Below are 21,617 nucleotides of genomic sequence, written 5' to 3' on the forward strand. Positions count from 1 at the left end.
AACGTTGTCAGACTCACAATTCTAGTCAGAATGTGAACTGCCCGACCTAAAATGTTGTGTGCGGGGCTAAGTTCGTCTGGCATCCAGGCTAGCACAACACTGCACATATCTCAAAAATACAAACCGGCATAATCTGCAGTGATAATTCCCCACCGGTGGAGGCAGCAAAGCGCTAAACCTGCCGGAGAGAAGAAGACGAGGAGCTCCCACCGATGCTACATTTGAAAACTTTGACTGACTCCCTGGTGCAACACGGACATTAGTGCGCGGCTGTAGCAGCAGCAGCCGCGTTGTGAAGCCATGCGGCGGAGTAAGGCCGACGTGGACCGGTACGTCTCCTCCGCACTGAGCTCCTCTCCCTCGCTCAAAGAGGTAAGTCGAGCCGGTGGCTAGCGGTAGCCAGCATGTGTCAGGCTGATCACCCGCTCAAACGAACGCTAGCTTGATTTATTTTAAATCGTGTATAAATTGACAGGATCCCAACTGCCCACACGGCAGTCGGGACGAGTTCAAACAGTCCGAACTGCCGTGTTTTCGGTGTTCGCTTCACTAAACGTCCCGCAGCTAGCAGCGCGGATGTGGGGCTAACCGGCGTGTTAGCGCCTCGTCTCCTTCAGAAATGGGCGGCATGGAGGTATAAGCTATGCTAGCCGATTAGCGCTTCTAACCGTCACACAGCCAGCTAGCTACAGACATGTATAACCAACAGCTTCCTTAATTAGTTAAACATGTCCAGAACAACGAAGCCCCTGTTCCACGTTTAACCTGCATGTACGCAGTTAACTCGTGTATTTGTCAGTTATATAAGCAGACTGTTTTAAACTCAGTTACGTTCTTGTTAGCATCTATGCGAAGGTAAACTATTTCATTTCCTGGCACAACAAACACACCTCCAAAGAAACAATAACTCTTAAAGTATTCAACCAAGGACACGTCAGCAACACTAGCTCGAGTCTGATGGCCAACTATCAGATATCTTGTTTAAAGAGCTTGTATATGTGATCATATTTATAGTTTATAAATAGTTAAGTAAGAAAACACTGATTCATTATTGCTTTGACTGTTGTTGCTTCCCTCACAATCTAATTCATTATTGTCTTTCCACAGAAGCCAATCAAGGGGTTTTTATTTGCTAAATTGTACTCTGAGGCAAAGGAGTATGAGCTCGCTAAAAGGTAAGCCCATGCTCGTCTCCCTGGTGTTAACTGGATGTGTTAATACTTTCTCGAGAAGTTTGTTAAATTGACAGATATCTTGCTTGTCCCATCCCTTCCTAGACATGTGTCAGAATATCTCAAAGTCCAGCAGAGGGACCCTAAAGCACACAGATACCTTGGACAGCTCTACGAGAGAGAGGGAGACATCGGCAAGGCCGTAGGATGTTACAAGGTAGGAGAAACGTAACTGAGAAAGAAGGGCAGAGAAAAGTCCTATCTCCTCCTGAAAGAATGCATTGCATGTTGTGCTTCTTGTACCGAATGGTGTTTTTAAAATGAGAATAATGAAAGTCTGCGACGTACCCTGTCTTTTGAACCTAATTCATTCCAGGGTTTGTTGTTGGAGTTAAAGCATTTGGCAGAGCATATGATGATGATTCCACAAGTAAATACAATCAAAAGATAACCTTACGTTAAAGTCTGGTCAGTGTAATTTATCCCAAAATCATAATTTGCCTCAGAGTTGTGATGGAAATCTGAAAATATAGAGCAAACAACGAAATTGCCTTTGTATATTTACTAAGAAGCTTTTGCAAAAGGATCGACCACTCACTGTCAAATAGTCGATAAGAAAAAGACATTATTACCGACTAACAATGAGAGAAATGACCTTGGATGAAGCAGGTTGTTAATGACCCTACATGTCAAAGGGAGGGAAGAGCTTAATGTTAAGAACAAAGTACGTTTTGTTTTTGACTAACTGAAAGCGAAAGGTTATTTGTTTGGGAACCTGTTTTTACAGGATGCACAGTGTATGTAATTCTAATGCCTTGGACTCCTGCCTGTGTTTAATCAATAACTTGTACCTCTTTCCTACTGGTCTGTCCAGCCAGCCTCCTCCATGTTTTGGAAGTGTCATGGTCTTTGGATCTATCACATGTCTGCAAGCTTTATTAAAAAACTGACCTTAAGATGCTTTCACCTCTGTATGTCTGTAGCGGTCGGTGGACTTGAACCCTGCCCAGGGGGACCTGGTGTTGAAGGTGGCTGAGTTACTGGTCAGTAAGGAGGAATTTGATGGCAAAGCAGAATTCTGGGTGGACAAAGCTGCCAAGATGCTGCCAGGAAACCCTGCTGTCTTCAACCTGAAGGTGAGGCTTCTTTTCTTCTGAATCTCTAGTAAGAGCTCTGTTTGACACGGCATCTGTCACCACCCCATCAACTCAACTAATATCACTCTTTAATTTGTGCCTAGATCACAGCCTTGTGTACACCTCACTGTCACCATTGTCTTAAATATGGTAACTTTCTATGAACAGGGTTTTCATTATTGTTAAACCACGTGGTACCATGTCTTGCGCATTGGGAATGACACATTTCTGTCTACTCCCTCAATATTGATGTTATAGCAAGTTGTGTCTGCAAGACAGTTTAAAAACTATATGGATTTTTTGAAAGCCCATTGGCACAGCGGGATTTTTTTACGGTGCTGCCGTTGGCCAATTAGACTTTTTGACGGGTCAATGTGTTTGTGAGAGGGAAAGAGGTCCAGACACGGTCACTCACTCACACACTCAGTGATGTAGTGTGCTGCACACAGTGCTACAAGTAAGAAAAACACACGGCTAAAGGTCTTTTATGTTCTTATTAGAACATTTTTTCTAATGTCTCCATGAAACTGTGGCGGGACACAGAAAACAAGCAGACATTTAACAACGATGGAGAGAATGCCATGCTGATAATTTTTGGTTTATTTGTGCCACTTTATACAGGAGAACCTCCTGAGTCGTCAGGGTCAGCAGGGTTGGAACCGGCTGTTTGACCTCCTCCAGGCTGAGCTGGCAGCGAGGCCGGGTGATGCACATGTGAACGTGAAGCTGGTTCAGCTCTTCTGTCAGGATGGTCGACTGGATGAAGCCATCAAGCATTGCCTTGCTGCGGAGAAAATGGGCTTGCTAAGCCACAGTCTGGACTGGTACAGAGTGGTGGTGCACACTCTGCAGGTGAGCATGGTGTTATAGAAGTTATAGAAGTTCAACAGTTACAGTATATTTGCTATGGTAAGATGGCATAGGTGGCTTTTTCAAAACTTTGTATATGACCTAACCTATTTAACTCCTAAATATTTTTTTTTATTGATTTTTTTTCAGGAATATTTGGCTCAGCCGAGTGTTTCTAGTAATGAAAAGTTGTTTCGGCGGTGCCAGAGGGAGCTGCTATTGGCCCACTGCAGCCTGCTGCGAATCACACTGTCTGAGAGCAGTGTGCAGCCCAGCTGTGACGCACTCAAGAGGTAAGTCATGTTGAGGTCTTGCGGCGTTGTACACACACTGAAACGATGCCACATTGAGGAATGTTTTACACCTGGTTATAAAAACATTACACTGGACATTTTACCACAAATGTGACGGAAAGTGTTCTAGATTGGATGTGTTAGCCTCAGTTTCTGGCAGCTTTATCATACAAAGTTTTCAGATTGACTCATTCATCATATCACTGAAATCTGAAAATGATTTAGCAAAGCATACTATAACTTGGTTTTAGGTTTGTCATATTTTCATCATATGTTGAATCAACATAACAGCAGGAGACTTTGTTCTGTATTATACATTTGTGTGTGTCTGTGTGCAGTTTTGATCAAGCTATGCAGACACTGAGCAGCATTGCGGGCTGCCACGCAGATGATCTTTGTGAGGTGTTTGTGGAGATGAGAGGTCACCTCTACCTTCATGCTGCGACACTGCTGGTGAAGCTTGCCCAGGACCGCCAGCAGACCTGGAGGGTTGTCATTGACATGGCTGCACTGTGCTACCTGCTAGCATACCAGGTACTGATGTGCCAGATGAAACAAATATAGTTTACATAAATCTGAAGGATGGTAAAACAGAAAAATTTTGATTGTAGTATTTTGCAGGTTATTTTCAGCTTATGAATTTGTGTTAATTTAATGATTGAACTTGTATACTGGTCACCTTAGATATGCATTCCCCTTTAAACGGCTCCCTTTCAATAGAACAATTTATGCTTTATGCTATAGTTTTTAATAGTTCTTTCTTTGCAGACTTTGTTTGGCTGCCATACCCAAGTACCTTTTGAAATTGTCTCTTTTTTTGTTTGTCCACCTACCAGGTCTCCAGACCAAAGCCTAAAGTGACCAAAAGAGACCAGTCAGCCCCACCGCTTCTAGAGCTGCTGGCCAACGATCGACAGAGTCAGGCCGGACACATGTTGCTCAATCTGAGCACTGATTTAACCATCTTAATCAGAGAGGTCAGTATGGTTAAATATTAACTGACACATTCAACTCTTTGTTTACAGTCATGAATATTGAAAACCAGACCAACATTAATAACTTTTGCATCATATTCCTCATATCACACAGATACCTTGTTTATATTTTTAAAAGAGACATAATAATAATAATAATAATGATGATGATGATGATAATCATTTAATTTTGTCTGTGTGTAGGTGGTTGAGGTATTTGGAAACCGCAGTGGTCAGGATACGCTGTTTGAATTGTTATTTGGACCCCAGGCCTCCGCTGCATCTTCATTTATTGCCAATGATGACATTCGTTCCATCAACACCACTGGTCCAGAGCTCTCTCAACTGGCCAAATGGGACACTGGTACAAAACTTATTACTTGACTGAGTAAATTTGGTCGACTTTTCTCTTGTTTACATTAGTTATTGATAAATAAATGATTTTCTTAAACATTTATAAGTATCTTTGCCAGGTTAATTTTGTAATGCGCAAATGATTAATGGACACAAAACTACATTGGGTGTTTTAGTAACATAATTCACAATAAGTTGGCTGTGAGTCAAGATTTTCTTTCAAATAGACAATATAATAAAAAGGTGTTTGTCTTCTATAGATTTATATGATTTAGACAAACACAGTTTACGCTGTAGCACTGATAATACTTGCATCCATCTTTATTTGTTTGAAAACTCTTCAGATAATCTCAAAGTGGCATACGTATTTAATTGTTCTGCATACAATGCTATCGCATTATGCGTACTCCTACATTTTAATAACTCTGTTACCTCTTTTTTAGGCTCCATCCTTCTACATGGTGGTGACCTGCAACATCTGAGCTGGTTGGGGCTACAGTGGACTCTTCTGGACCAAAGACCAGCACTGAGAGATTGGCTGGCACAGCTCTTTCCGAGGTTAACCCTGGAAACTTCCAAACTGGACACAAATGCACCAGAGTCTATCTGCCTTCTGGACCTGGAGGTAGGGGGAACCATGCTAGTTGGTTTGATGGGTTCAAATTCAACAGGATGAAGCTTTCTCTAGAGAAGTCTACAAATAGCTTTTCATATTCGGGACATCCAAGAAAATCTGATCTTGCATTAATCCTATTATCAGCATTTATACTAGAGCTTTAAAAAAATCTGAATTAGTAATGCAAATGGATTTGTTGTCCGAGGATCATAAAGTGTTGAATGAATATGATTCTTAACAAAAAAAATGTTTGCAGTTCAGACTGCAAGGTGGCTTGGAGAGCTTGTGTGGCTGTTACGAACATTATTCACATTATTGTTTACAACTTCATGCAATTTGAGTTGTAAACAATAAGGCTGCTTTCCTCGTATACTAAAAAAAACAATGCCATTAGATAAAAGGTGTGATTAAATAAAAAGTCACAGAGTTCAGAAAATGTGGTTCTATGTGCACTTTCAAAATGTTAAAGTATCTCTTTTTTTTGTTTCCTCCAGGTGTTTTTATATGGTGTGGTGTTCTGTAGCCACTGTCAACTCCAGGAAACAGCAAAAATCAGCAGTTCAATGAACCAGCAGCAGCAGCAGCAACAACTGCAGCTCTATGAGCCTCGCTGCCTCCCACTTCCTCTCCTTCGCCTCCTGACCACTGACAGACAGAGGGAGTGGTGGGACGCCCTCAACAGCCTTATTCATAAACAGGCATCGTGAGTCTGAAAACCTAAAGCTGGTTAAATCCAGCTTCTGTCAAAAATAGAAAAAGTTGTCTCCACACAAAGCAATAAATATATCATTGGTAATCTTATAGAGAAATATTGCTTTAAAGACCCTATATGTTGCATCGTACAAAAGTATGTATTTGGTTATTGGCTTTGAAAGCTTAATTTATTTGTCTCATAATTTGAACATTTCCAATCCTGCAAAAATGTAACCAGTGGAGGTGCGAAGTTGTAATATTTCAATATTAAATCTCAACTTGTCAGGCTGTCTCATAAAGACCTTGGTCATTTACTGGTTTGACATTGAATGAAAAACATAGATAGCAAAAGTGACCTTGTGGACAAAGGGACTACATTTACATTGAGCCTATTTGTGTTGGTGCCTCAAAAACCCTGAGACAACAAAAAGGCTACTCGTACATTTTTTTACATTTTTAAGACGTGAGGACTAAGCATATTCAGCGTTTTTGACCATTTTGATAATTGATCTTTCAGCACCGGCATGTCTGGCAAGCAGCGAATGATTGTGCAACATGGACTGAGCTCTCTGAGAGCCGGAGAGAAGCATGGGCTTCAACCAGCACTGGCCATCCACTGGGCAAAGTGTCTCAGCCAGACGGTACAGACACACACAGATACGAAACAGTTAGCACAAGCTCAGTGAATGGCAAGTTTGAAAACAGAAGTGTCTAGCTGGTAGATGATGTGTTTGTCAATCTTTTGGTTAGGACTTTAGGTGGAGTTTCCTTGACAGAGTAGAAATATGTTGTATTTGTGCTTTAAATAGATCTTAAAGTTTCTTATAGTCATTCATTCTAAACCACATAGCAACATCATTCTGAGTCTGAAATCTTTGTTTTTATACTGTATGATTGCTACTGGACTGCAGTAATATACGAGCACTAGAAATATAGATGTCAGGCATTTAGCACGGACAGAAAAATACCACTTAAATATGTCAGCACCTTGCCAGAAACTAACCAGAGACCCGCATGCTTTACACCTGCTCCTTGTCACTCACTCTACAACTGCAAAGTTAAGGATATCAAAACCACCATGTATGCTGCTTCTCTCATTGTGTAACCATTTGAATTGTGTAGAATTTGTAACAGAAAAAACGTCTCCATGAAAACTGTATTCTTATTATTTTTCCTTGATAATATTGTCAACACTGCATTAATATGACTGATTTTACCTTCTGTCTTTGACATCAAGCTGTTTATGTATGTTTTAATAACCCAGGGTGATGGAGTGAACTCGTACTATGACCAAAAGGAGTACATTGGTCGGAGTGTGCACTACTGGAAAGTCGCCCTCCCACTGTTGGAAAAAATCAAAAACAGACGTGGCATACCCGAACCCCTCCACCCCCTCTTCATGCACTTTCCCTCCAAAGATATTCAGGTTAAAACATTTTCTCAAACTTTATATTAGTGGTGGAATGAGTGCCTGCACCTTGGGTCCTCTCTTATTCGGAGACACTTGTCTTGAGTCTGAAGTTTATGAGCAATGAATTTGAGTGCCTTACCTTAATAATTGATTTATATTTATGATTGTTTTTAATGACCAATTCAATATTGGTTAAACATTTTTTTTAGATCTTTCAATCTTGGTCAAATGGTAGAGCTTGGTGTTAGTCTTAAAGGGTTGGGGTTTGATTGCCACTGGTGTCTATCGTGTTGGCTCCCAGTATTTATGTGTGCATGTCTTTCTCCCATCTCAGATTTCTTCTGTGAAGGGTTATGAAGAGGAATTCAAGATAGCGTTCGCAGCTCTTCTTGAGATTGAGGGCAGGACGGAGGAGGCCATCGCTACTTTGGAATCCATCAATAACATGTCATCCTTTTGGCATTTGGCTCAGGTAAGTCTTTTTCCCCGCAGATTTATTCAATCAGCTCTCATTCCTGACAGCTATTAGCTCAAATGGGGCTCATAAACATGAATATTGCTGCCCCAGTCTTAAATATAGATCTTATTATTAAGCAACATCTTGATATGACTGACTAAAAGTGCATTTTCCTGTATTTTGAACTTGTGGCCATCTTTTTTTTGGTTACTGTGTCCCTCAGTATATTGGCGCAAATACACTATCAGGATCTTAATCAAACGGAAACATACAGATTCCAGACATTTTACAAGGATCAGTCCTTTAATATCACATCTGATTGTGGGACCTTTAATTTAATGGTTCTAACACCTTTGCTTCTGCATGTCACTATGGTTTGCTATTCCTTTGCAGATCTACCAGCGGCTCTCAGAGGAGGCCAGCAATGGGATTGAGGAGACCCAAGACCGATGCATCACATACCTGAGAAAGTTTAGGTCCTACCTGTCTAAGATCTACAATGCTAATGCCGACGACATTGAGAAGGTAAGTCTTTTGAACCACGACACATTGTTTACTAATTGAGTCAATATGGTGGGCACAGGGTATCGTCTGGCTTTTCCTCGTAAAGGTGAACTCCATTGCCTATATTTTATCTTCCAGCTGCCTGTATCCATGGAGGAAGTTGTCGACCTCCTGAATGATGTGAACCAACAGCTGGGGGAGAGTGGAGAGGCTATAGATGAAGAGGAGGAGAAAGAGGAGGTTCAGAGAGGACCAGTTCACTCTAGTCCTGCTCATCCCATAGAAACCAGTGCCACAATATCCCACATTAAGTTTTCCAGTCCTTCTCCAAACAAAATCATAGTCTCTCCTTCCAAAAGACTAGTAGGTTCAGGTTACTGGCAATACTCTTTATGTATATTATATTTAAATGTTTCCTTTCAGAATGAGTTTCGATTGAAAACACATTTTATAACTTCTTTCCCTTGTTATTCAGATTTCTCCCAAGACGCAGCCTCATTGGGTGGAGGACCAGAAAAGTCTCCTTCAGATGCTGTGTCAGCAAGTTGAAGCCCTCAAGGTCTGGATTCAACAGATACAATAAAAATGTTTTCCACACAAACACAGAGATTCATACATTGCTTACATTTTTTTTTTATTCTACATTGATTGGTTCTTAATCACTATTCTGTGTTACTTTAAGTGGGGGTTAATTGTTCTGTATGTCTGTATTTAAGTTAGGCCACTTCTCATTAAGCTGCTTGTTTTGCAGAATGAAGTTCATGATCTAAGGCACAACTCTTCAGGGAATGCAGGCTCTCCTCATCATAAGATGTATGGGGAGAGCTATGGGGCTGAGGGCGATGCTTTTACCCCAGTCCAGTCGTACCATGGTGCCCCCCTAACAGGTAAGAACATTACATGGAAAGATAGCATATCTAAATATGTATATACATATTTTTCTTTGCAATTACTGTATTAAAGATTTTGTAAATTAAACCTATGTAATTTTTCTTTTTAAAGTTGCCACCACAGTCCCCTCTGCTTACTACAACCAGTCTCCAGCTTATAACTCTCAGTATCTCCTGCGCACAGCAGCAAATGTAACCCCCACAAAGGTATCCTCATCATCTAACATTGATTTACATTAACACACTTGCTGAAAGTTTATTGAGTGACATTCGATTTGTATTCTCTCTCATCTTTACATAGGGCCCAGTGTACGGTATGAACCGTATGCCACCTCAGCAGCATATGTATGGTTACCAGCCGCCCACTCACACACCTCCATCGCAAACAGCCACACCCGGCATTTACCCTCCTCAAGAACAAGTCTTTGGCGCCCCTATGCGATTTGATTCGCAAGCCACAAGCCTTCTTTCCCCATATAGTGAAGAATACTATGGCCAGAGTGTAACCCAACAAACCACTAACCCTCCTCTACCTGAACCTGGCTATTTCACCAAACCATCTGTAGTCCCTGTTCAGCCACCAAAGACCATAGAGGGGAAGCCTATGGACTTTGGGAAGCTGTCCTTCAGTCAACAGGCGCCTGCTGAAGTCCCCAAAGTGCCTAGTTTTGGAGCAGGGGCTGTTGCCCAGTCAACACCTTCATCTTCGTTCAAATTCAACTCTAACTTTAAATCAAACGATGGAGATTTCACCTTCTCTGCTTCTCAGGCTAAGCACAGTGAAAGTCTGCTTGATCTCCTTACATCCGACATTCCCACTAAAACAGAAGCTGTTCAGGAAAAGCTTCCCACTCAGGAGCCTGCCAGCCAAACGGGCATTTTCACCTTCGGCACCAAAGGTACGACTAGCTTTTCCTTTGTCGATTCTGCAGACAGTACCGACACTGGAAGTGTGTTCGGAAAAGTGGACCAGCCGTTTAAATTTGGTGATTCTGACACCGCCAAGCCAGTGTTTGGGTTATCCAGTTACACACCAGAGGCAGGAAAAGCAGCAGAGAGTGACAATGAGAGCACTCATGTTGAGGAGGATGAGGATGGCCCTCATTTTGAACCCATTGTACCTCTTCCTGATAAAGTAGATGTGAAAACGGGTGAGGAAGAGGAGGAGGAGATGTTTTGCAACAGGGCAAAGTTGTATCGATTTGACACAGAGACAAAAGAGTGGAAGGAGCGAGGTATTGGCAACGTTAAAATCCTAAAACACAGCACTAAGGGGAAAGTCCGCCTCTTAATGAGAAGGGAACAAGTCCTCAAGATCTGTGCCAATCACTACATCAATGCTGATATGCTACTAAAACCAAATGCAGGCTCTGACAAATCCTGGGTCTGGAATGCCATTGACTATGCGGATGAAGAACCTAAGCCAGAGCAGCTGGCCATCCGCTTTAAAACAGCAGATGAGGCATCACTTTTCAAAGCCAAGTTTGAGGAAGCCCAGAAAATTGTCCTTGAATCCCCAGAAGAGCACAGTCAAGTGAAGGAGAAAGAGGAGAGCATCAAAGATTCTCCATCACTGGCAGCCCAATTTGCACTTAAACAAGGTGAATGGGAATGCAATGCATGCTATGTAAGAAATAAACCCACAGATGTGCGGTGTGCTGCATGTCAAACTGCTAATCCCAATTCTTCATCAAAACCAGACATTCAGGCTGCTAGTGACGCCAAACCCAGTCCATTTAGTTTCAAATTTGGCACAGATTCCTCAAAACCCAGTAGTTCTGCCTCTACATTTACTGGATTTGGTGCGTTTGGAGCATCTATACCCTCTTCATTTACCTTTGGGACCAGTTCCTTAAAACCCGCTGACACAGTAACGAGCGCATTTGGTTCTGGCCTTGTAGCTCCGTCTGGAAAGAAGCCGGGCCAGTGGGACTGCGACAAATGTTCTGTGAGAAATGAGGCAAATTCAGACAGTTGCGTTTCTTGTAATGCTCTAAAAGCCTCGGCTAAAACAACGGTAACAGCACAAGCCAAACCACCTGAAGTGGAGCCCTCTACACCAAACTCTGGGTTTGGTGCCCAGTTTGGGAAGAAGCCTGGGCAGTGGGATTGTGATTTGTGCGAAGTAAGAAATGAAGCCTCTGTTAACAAATGTGTAGCTTGTAGTAGCCCAAATCCTGCTGCTAAATCAACAGAGGGGCCTTCAGTATCATCAAATCTGCCAGCGGTGATAGGTTTCGGATCTGCTTTTGGAAAGAAGCCTGGGCAGTGGGATTGTGATATGTGCGAAGTAAGAAATGAAGCCTCTGTTAACAAATGTGTAGCTTGTAGTAGCTCAAATCCTGCTGCTAAATCAACAGAGGGGCCTTCAGTATCATCAAATCTGCCAGCGGTGATAGGTTTCGGATCTGCTTTTGGAAAGAAGCCTGGGCAGTGGGATTGTGATATGTGCGAAGTAAGAAATGAAGCCTCTGTTAACAAATGTGTAGCTTGTAGTAGCCCAAATCCTGCTGCTAAATCAACAGAGGGGCCTTCAGTATCATCAAATCTGCCAGCGGTGATAGGTTTCGGATCTGCTTTTGGAAAGAAGGATGGACAGTGGGACTGCGATGTCTGCCTGGTCAGAAATGATGCATCAAATACTGAATGTGTTTCCTGCCACACCCCAAATGCAAATCCCTCTTTAGAAGCCAAGTTTGCCAGGAAGGAGGACGAATGGGACTGCGACATTTGTCTAGTGAGAAACAATGGCTCTGCCAATAAGTGTGTTGCTTGTCAGACACCAAACCCCAACGCTAAAAGCACAAGCAGTGCTGCTCCCACAGCCTCTAGCTTCAGCTTTGCCTTTGGTTCCAAGAGTTCATCAAGTCAGCCACCTGCAACTGGATTCAAACTGCCATTTGGAGGTGGCAGCACTTTCCAGTTCGGCCACAAAAAAGATAAAAGCTCTGCAGATTCTTTCAAGTTTGAAACTCCACAGTCTGGATCTAGTAGCACAAGTGCTGCAGGCTTCTCTTTCTCAATACCTAATGCAGGTGGTGGCTTCAAGTTTGGCATTCAGGATACTGCCCCAACTGATGATCCAACACCTCCATCTGGGTCAGCCTCCAGCTTTCTGAAAAGCATAGCTGCCAAACATAATGAGAAACAAGATACGTCTACACCTTCAGAGGACCAAACGGAACAAGACCAAAATCCATTATTTACTGGAAAACCCAATGCATTAAGTTTTGCTGACCTGGCACAGTCCTCAGACATCCAGTTTAGCAAGAAAGACCCAGATTTTAAAGGTTTCTCTCGGGCCGGTGAGCAGATGTTCTCATCGTTACAGGCAACCCCTACTAAGACGGTTGCCTCTAATGAACTGGAGGACGACGACATGTATAAAACGGAGGAAAATGACGATATTCAGTTTGAACCAGTGGTTCAGATGCCTGATAAGGTGGATCTGGTGACAGGGGAGGAGGATGAACAGGTTCTTTACTCTCAACGCGTCAAACTTTTCAGATTTGACACCGATACCAGTCAGTGGAAAGAGCGTGGTGTAGGGATACTCAAATTCCTGAAAAACACCTCAAATGGCAGACTCAGGGTGCTCATGAGAAGAGAGCAGGTTCTGAAGGTGTGCGCCAATCACTGGATCACCACCACCATGAATCTTAAGCCCTTGGCAGGGTCAGATAAAGCATGGATGTGGCTGGCCAATGACTTTGCTGAGGGAGATGCTAAACTTGAACAGTTAGCTGCCAAGTTTAAAACCACAGAGCTGGCTGAGGAGTTTAAAGTGAAATTTGATGAGTGTCAGAGGCTTCTTTTGGACATCCCCTTGCAAACCCCCCACAAGCTGGTTGACACAGGCAGGACAGCACATCTCATTCAGAAAGCAGAGGAAATGAAGTCTGGTTTGAAAGACCTGAAATTCTTTTTGACAGATGAGAAAACAAAGATCAGAGATGATGACAAACAGGGCGATATAACATCCAGCAATGTTTCAAGCCTTGTAATCAAGGGTCACAGTGAAACCACTGGTCCCACCTTGGAGTGGGATAACTACGACCTACGAGAAGATGCTTTAGATGATACTGCTGACTCATCAGTCTATGCCTCCCCCATCACTAGTAGCCCCTTGAGAAAGAACCTGTTCCGCTTTGGAGAATCCACAAGTGGGTTCAACTTCAGCTTCCAACCTGGCATCAGCCCGTCCAAGTCTCCTGCTAAACCTAACCAGAGCAGAACGTCAGAGGGTACTGACGATGAGCAGGATGTAACTCAGGATGAGGAGAGGGATGGCCAGCACTTTGAGCCTGTAGTCCCCTTGCCTGATCTGGTGGATATTTCAACAGGAGAGGAAAATGAGCAGGTGATCTTCAGTCACAGGGCCAAACTGTATCGCTACGATAAGGAGCTGGGTCAGTGGAAGGAGAGGGGAATCGGGGACCTCAAGATCTTGCAGAATTTTACCACCAAACAAGTGAGGTTGATAATGAGGAGAGACCAGGTACTTAAGATATGTGCCAACCACTGGATATCAGCAGCCATGAAGCTGGAGCCTATGAAAGGCTCTGAGAAGGCGTGGGTATGGAGTGCCATGGACTTTGCTGAAGAAGGAGAGGGTACTATTGAGCAGTTGGCTGTGAGGTTCAAGCTGCAGGATTCTGCAAACGCATTCAAACAGGTCTTTGAAGATGCCAAGGCTGCTCAAGAAAACCAGGAACTTATGACTCCAGTGACCTCTGTAGTTCCCACATCTCCAGACACTGCATCTGCAGAATCTGCAAAGACTGCAACAGCTGTATGTGGGAAGGCAGCCATCGCTGTTCTAGAAGAGACCACAAAAGTACGTACAGAGCTTTTCCCCAACATTGAGCCATGTTCACCCAGTTCTTCGGGTCCAGACTACTCCTCAAAGACGGTGGTGTCTCCTCCTAAGTTTGTTTTTGGCACTGGTAGCCTTCAGAAGATTTTTGGATCCCCGAGATCTCCCTCTGAGGGTGAGGACTCTGCATCCGGTTTGAAAGCCAAAGATGCTGGACATCCTTCACCTGCATCACCTGCATTCAAAGTCCCAGAGAAAGGTAAGAAACATCAAAACAAAAAACCCTCTAAATAAGTGTTAAATATTTGTCTGATTTTCAGTTTTTGAACCTTCCCAGGTCTGTTGTTGATCATTTTATTTTACTTCATTGTCTTGTTCCATCTCCATATCATTGCTCCATCATCTTTGTGATTGACTTAGCCAAGCCCCCACTCAGTTTTTACTATGACAGAAATTCTATATTCTATTACATCAGATTTTCCATTTCAACTACATGTAGTCACTTTTATGCTGTTATTTTAATTTTACTGACTGTACCTCCATCTCAAAATTATATACTTAATAATCAACAATAGATTTAGTTAAATATGTTGTACTCGACCATAATATTTTTGTAGTGTAGTAAAAAAAAAAAAAAACTATTAGTCAACACGCGCACTTTTGGCCTTGTTTTATGATTATGATACCAAGCTCACGATTAGTTTCTCTAATAACCCATCATCCCTTAGGGCTGGATTTTAGGCTTTTCAAAGATAACCCAATGGCTTTTTGGACCAGCCCATCAACCACCCAATTTGAGCCCCCAGGTACTCAAATCATTGTAGTGTGTGTTAACACCGCAGCTGTCACCTGGCTGGCCCTTACTACCAGAAACAAAATAACCTAGATGCACGGAGTGGAAAAAACAGTGAAGCTAATGTGTTGCATGTCCATTGTGTGGAGGTGCAGTTTTGACTGACCACCGGATTTTAAAAATATATAAAAATATCTTAGTATGTGTCTCATACCGGAGATGATAGGAGAGAAATGACATGCAGTTAGGTCCTTTTTATAGGAATTTGTTTATTTTTTATTCTATACTTTGAGGAATGATAATTCAGTATAATCATATCTGATCATTTCATATGGCTAGTCTTTGCAGTATTTATTCCACCTACTAAAAACCAAATGTCCAATTGTGTTTAGTTCAACCTTTTCTCATCTGAAAGATGATCACAGATTTTTTACTGGACTTCAGTCCGTAGCTGTGTTAAGCTTTTTCATTATTCTAAAATTGGTAATAATTGACCAGATGATTAAATGTTAGACAGAACAGACTAGAGTTTTGAATCCCAACTGCACACACATCCGTTTCACTTGATGTCTAGTGAAAGCTGAGCTGAGAGGATTCCACACAGTGTTCCCTCACAGAGGAATGCACTGTGCCGACATCACTCACTCCATTTTTAGTGCAGGATGTGTAGCAACAGTGTGAAATGTAATTCCCTGTCTCCCTGTCAGTGAAGTCAATTGAAAATGGAGACATGCTTACATAATCTGTTCTTAATACAGGTTGTCTCACACGTGTGTATCAAATGCATGTTATTCCGTTTTGCTGAGCATGAAGTATTTGTTTGTGTGAACTAACACCTGTGTTTCTAAAGGCAATTAAGTGGAAGCAGATTCATTTCTGCTGATCTTCTGAACAGTACCTTCCCAGCCTGACTGTCTTTTTCTGCCTCTATCGTATCTGTGTCATAGGGCCCTCACAGGCAGAACAAGGTGGTGCAGGGTCGGATGAGGACTCGGAAGTGGAGATCGTGTATGTCAGGGAACCCACTGCTGAACAGGCTGCTTTATCCAGGGAGCTCCTGCTGCCACTCACCTTCTTCTGCTACCAGAACGAACCAGGATACGTCAGCGATGATCAAACTGATGGTGAGGCCAAAAGAGTCTGAAAATATCCATTATGAGTATACAGTAGTGGAATAAATCTACCAGTCAATTGCACCATTTTTACATTTGTTTTCAAGTTGCTACAATTTCATTACAAATTACAACTTTAGCTGAACAATTGAAAAGTTTAAGCAAGAATCTCAGCATTTCTGGCATACCTCTGTTGTGCTTTTACCACTGTGTTGTATCATTGAAGCAACTGCTTATTTTCTACTTGTGTGATCATTGTACATTCCTCAAACCTATCAAACATTTTAAATGTGAAAATAAGTGTAATGACAATAGACCCTCCTGTGTCCATTCCATTGTCCAAGTCTGTATGAGTGAAGTGGGAACAGTGAAATCAACAAATCTTCCTCATTAGCACATTAAAGTGTAATTAATGAAAAAAATACTGTTAATTCTGAATTTTCAGACGAGGACTTTGAGTCCGCAGTAAAAGCCCTGAATGGAAAGCTCTACCCCGATGCTCCTGAGAAAGGTGCTTCAGCGTGTAGTGATGGTATGTATGTTATTCCTTTCACAGCCATGTTCTGTAATGTCCAGTAAATCATAATAATTATAACTGTTGGTGCCATTCTCCAGACCTCATCTTGAGTGTGCCGCCTTCAGATCCCGACTGCCAGTTGGTGTGGGAGAAGAAGCCGACGCCGCAGGAAGAGGAGAAGGCCAAAAGCCTCTTGCTTCCACCCAATTTCTTCTGTGGCCTGAGCACCACAGACAGTGATACAGACTACGACAAGACTGAGGACTACGAGACAGAAGTCCGCAAGGCACAGCGAGAACTGGTTAATGATGCAGTACTTACGCAGTTATTTGAAAGGGCACTGAATCTTGTAGAGATAGGATTTCAGATCAAATATGCATCTAAGCAGACCGTATCTAAGTACCAGGGATGTTCTGATCAAGTTTCTTTCAGCATGATCAGATTCCTTTTAATACAGAGTATCTACATATACTTATAAACGCATACATGTATTTATATATACTGTATATAGCTAGTTCAATCCAATAATGAATTGATGACGATAACTATCACTGTGAGACATATAAATAACATTAACATAACTCATGTAGGTCACATAATCTCACATCTAATTTCTTACAAGCCTCTTGACTGTATTTGTTATCCCTGTCCCTCGCACCAGGCCGCCCAGTTAAATACAGGACCAGAAGTCCCCAGCAACTCTGCAGTTTCCCAAGAAGAGGAGACACCAACTCTGTCATCCAGCAGCTCAGACACTGCAGGCAACACATACACACAGGAGCCGACCCCGGAGCAGCCAGTGGAGACTTGTAGTCAAGTTCCAAGCACCACCATCAGCAGCACCACTGTCAGCAGCAGCAGCAGCACCACTGTCAGCAGCAGCAGCTGTCCCATCGACCTGTCAACAAAGAAGAGCTCGGAGCCGGAGTCCAACACTGAGGCAACAGCTCCTGCCACTTCTACAACTAGTCAAGGTACAGAGCACATTCTACTTTTCACAACATATATAACTAACTACCTTTTGATAATCTTACATGTTGTGTGTAGTGTACTAAATATAAGTTGCCGCTGACTTATTCAGACCAAGTGACTTTTAGAATATAAATAATCCTCTCCGTTCTGTTCTGCTCAGAAGTGGAGGAGTCCCCCCCCTCCTAGTTTCTTATCAGGTTTACTCTGAAGTGTTCAGAAAGAAAAAAGAAAATGCTACTTACACATTCATTAATTTATAATAACCTCAGAATAAAGATCACAGTAGCCATTTTTTGCGTACTTTTACTTTTGATACTTATGATTGATTCATGTTAACTTTGTTCTCCGACCACAGACTTCTCCAGCTTTGGCTCCAAAGATGTTAGTGGCTTCTCATTTGCTGACCTGGCCCAAACGACAGAGGGTTATGCATTTGGAGCTACAGGTTGGTTTCAGATTTGCCTCTTTTTAACATGTATCGACCAAGGTGTTGCTACAACAAGATAATATTTCACTTCGTATTTAATATTTTGTCTTTCTCGCAGACGCCAACTTCTCGTGGGCAAATGCTGGAGCGTCAGTGTTTGGGTGTGCAGTGCCCTCAAAACCAAAAAAGACTGGAGAAGAGGAGGGCACTGATGATGAGGAGGAGGAGGCTGGGGACATTCATTTTGAACCAATAGTGTCTCTACCAGAGGTAGTTTAAAATGCTGAGCTTCAATATTTACAAAAACCGAATGAGGACCACAGCTCATGATGTAACTGTGTCTCTCAGGTGGAGACCAAGTCTGGAGAGGAGGACGAGGAAATTCTGTTTAAGGAGCGGGCCAAGCTTTACCGATGGGACCGGGACCTCAGTCAGTGGAAGGAGCGCGGAGTAGGTGACCTCAAGATCCTCTTCCACCCGTCCAAACATTTCTACCGAATCCTGATGCGGCGAGAGCAAGTGCTGAGGGTTTGTGCAAACCACAACATCACAGAGGCGATGGAGCTCAAACCTATGAACGCCTCAGCTAACTCGCTGATATGGACCGCAACCGACTACTCAGGTACACATGCTGCGGATATGATAACAGTTTGTGCACTTATGACACCAATCTTTTCTTTAGTCTGGTGTAGATTGGATGACACAAGCCAACATTCACCTCCATGTTTTTATATCATTTGATTCAAATTACCTCTTTATCTCTGTACATTTCTTTTGCATGAACATTATCAACAGTAGGTATTGTACAGATGCAGATCCTTCAAAAGGTTTCTAAAAGCTCAAACTGCCCGTTTTTTTTAACTGCTTTGTGCCAACACACATTTCCAGCTGTAATCTTGACTGATTCATTTTTACAGACGGCGATGGTGAAGTCGAGCAGCTGGCGGCCAAGTTCAAAACCGCTGAGATAGCTGAGTCATTCAAGAAGACATTCTGCGAGTGTCAGAACCGAATAGGCCAGAGCGGCGGCGATGACTCGTCTGTCTTGTCACCACAGATGTCTAGAATTCAAGAGCACTCCAGAGACAGTAACCCGCTGGTGTTCCTCAAAGTGTCAGCCAACGACCAAGCACTGGGCACCATCACCATAGAGCTTTTCTCCCATATTGTGCCCAAGACGGCAGAGAACTTCAAGGTTCTCTGTACCGGGGCCAAAGGCTTCGGACTGCGGAACTCCGTCTTCCACAGAGTCATACCGGGCTTCATGTGTCAGGTGAGGAAATGACTGGACTGGTGCAGAGCTGCATTTCTTGATGAGCATGGTGTGGTTAGTGTTGACAAACCTACGCTCGTCTCTCACTGAGTGATGTTTGCTCACTAGTGTTGACTCAACACATCTGTAATGATAGTCCTTATAGTTCAACTGTAACTGAGTCTGTCAACTCATTCATTCATCTGTTTGGGCCAATGCCTCAAATCTCATGTTCACGGTTATTGTCGAGTTTTGTTTGAATATCAAATTTACACACTGTGAAATACATCAGTGTTTCATCTAATTGTAGTTCAGTAGCTGTTTTACCACTATTATTTTTCCATTTGTGTTGAATCAAAAATGGTTCCTTTCATAACTTCCCAGGCGTCACAATAATTTGTTCAGTGTGACTCACTGGTTTATTTTTATGTTTTTCAGTAAGAAAACAAGAGACCTGATGGGACTTAAAGACCCTGGTTTTCTTTTTGTTACAAAACTCCTGGGTCATCTTGCTCATGAAGCAACCTTACAACTATATCATGGAATCTGATGTAAATATGGCAGATGAAGGTGTTTAAATTTTGTGATTATTTCACTGGAATGGCGCCTACACCTTAGCCAAGGCTCAAAGTGCACTTTTCCTACAGCCCTGGCTATCTCTGTTGCCAGTTTCTTAACTAATTTCCAAACCCTCAGACCTGTGTCTGTCAAAAAGCATAAAATTATAATTATAAATACTTTACATTTCCTACTTTTTAATTTCTTGTGCTGTGAAAATCACGCATGGGGTTTTCATTGGCTGCACCAAATCATACACAATCATTGATACTTGCCACCTAAATATTTTTGTTTACACACCTTAATCTATGATTTATTCCTTGAGAAAATTACAAAAAAGGCCTATATCTGCCTCTTAATTGGGGTCCATTATTGCATCCTTTCACCAAGTTTGGTGTTAATCTGTGAAAACTGCTTTTGTGTAAATCAATAACAAAAACCCCATCTGTCTTTAGGGTGGTGACTTCACAAAAGGGGACGGCACAGGAGGCAAGTCCATCTACGGCAGCAAGTTTGAGGATGAGAACTTCGACGTTCGGCATACAGGCCCAGGAATCCTGTCAATGGCCAACTGTGGGCGGGACACCAACAACTCCCAGTTCTTCATCACGCTGAAGAAAGCAGAGCACCTGGACTTCAAACACGTGGTTTTTGGTTGGGTGCGGGACGGCATGGACGTGGTGCTGCAGATGGGGGAGCTGGGCACGAAGGGAGGCGTGCCCACAAAGAAGCTGGTCATCACAGACTGTGGACAGCTGTAGTTTTTTTTAATGTTCAGTTCAGGTTATAAAGTGGAGGTCATACAGGACTTTGGAAAACGATGTGTTCCCAGTGTGGTTCATTCTCTCCTGCTAAAACTCAAACCACGCTCATCACAGGACGACTGGTCAACACCCGACTCCAGTAGCCTTGAACTAAAAGTGATTTTTGCTTTGGACAAAAATAATTTCTATTACCTTGGTGTCGTACTATGTGGGTGCAGACTTGTTTGTTTGTGTGTTGCACTTGCATCTTTATCATCATCTGTCAATAAATACTCCATAATTTGTTTATTTTGTGTTTAATTGTATATGAACAAATTTAGTATGCTGGTTGTCATCATAGGCTCCACTCTGTTATTTAAAGTCTTAACATTTAAATACACACATTGGTTTTGAACCGGGCTGCTGCTTCCTCTATGAACGCTGTCCAGAGTACTTTTGAAGTTAGGGCGCCCCCAGAGGTGAAACTCGAGTTGATACTTTCCCACATGCACTATAACCTGGAGTCGTCTCATCTGGTATGGAGTTTTTCCAAAGGTGTTGCGTTATCATCCAAGATGATCACAATTCAAATAAAAACGGTGCCTGCTGTACCAAACAACGAGAAACCGTTTGATGTGGAGGCCAGTGAAGTGTCCAGATTCATCCTTTAAAATTATTTACAAAACTCATGGATCTTTTTGCTGTGGTAGACAAATCTCTTTACTGCATGAATGTTTCCACAATAACAATGTTTTGTTACCTAAACAGCGTTAATTTTAGGGTCAAATAAGTAAATAAAATAAAGCTGACCAGTGTTTAGAGACTAAATCCCAGCAGGTTTCTCTCCTCTGAGTCACTGTAAACACAGTTAAATGCTGTTGCCACGGTTGCCATAGTAACACTACTAGAAATGTGCACCGTGACTGGGAAAAGAGTTTTGAGCTGCGTTGCTCTTCGGCCTTTGATTTGCTCCGATTCACTGCTGCAGCTGAATACGTTTCAACAGGAGATGTCTTCATTTTCTGTAATACTCACACACACACTCATGTTCCTGTTGTTTTCACTGAAGCCACGAGAC

At 42.5% G+C, this 21,617-nt stretch overlaps 1 protein-coding gene across 2 annotated transcripts; it reads left to right on the forward strand.

Moving 5' to 3' along the window:
- Positions 1-176: 176 nt before the first annotated feature.
- Positions 177-20,846, forward strand: ranbp2 (RAN binding protein 2). Of its 2 annotated transcripts, none has more exons than XM_062402397.1 (29): positions 177-372; positions 1,108-1,175; positions 1,278-1,389; positions 2,156-2,308; positions 2,930-3,160; positions 3,308-3,450; positions 3,789-3,984; positions 4,287-4,427; positions 4,629-4,788; positions 5,222-5,403; positions 5,889-6,097; positions 6,605-6,728; positions 7,352-7,513; positions 7,833-7,970; positions 8,349-8,480; positions 8,598-8,822; positions 8,935-9,018; positions 9,211-9,346; positions 9,462-9,556; positions 9,651-14,424; positions 15,906-16,082; positions 16,516-16,602; positions 16,713-16,888; positions 17,249-17,561; positions 17,915-18,004; positions 18,105-18,256; positions 18,335-18,608; positions 18,904-19,259; positions 20,252-20,846. In XM_062402397.1, the coding sequence occupies exons 1-29, from the start codon at positions 301-303 to the stop codon at positions 20,555-20,557; spliced, it is 9,468 nt and encodes a 3,155-aa protein (XP_062258381.1). In that variant the 5' UTR covers positions 177-300; the 3' UTR covers positions 20,558-20,846. The 2 variants fall into 2 exon arrangements, with proteins under 2 accessions (XP_062258381.1, XP_062258380.1); XM_062402396.1 differs by having other exon boundaries at positions 178-372; positions 16,686-16,888.
- Positions 20,847-21,617: the final 771 nt, after the last annotated feature.

Source organism: Platichthys flesus, chromosome 13 (genome assembly GCF_949316205.1).
Source record: "Platichthys flesus chromosome 13, fPlaFle2.1, whole genome shotgun sequence".
NCBI classification, from domain to species: Eukaryota; Metazoa; Chordata; class Actinopteri; order Pleuronectiformes; family Pleuronectidae; genus Platichthys; species Platichthys flesus.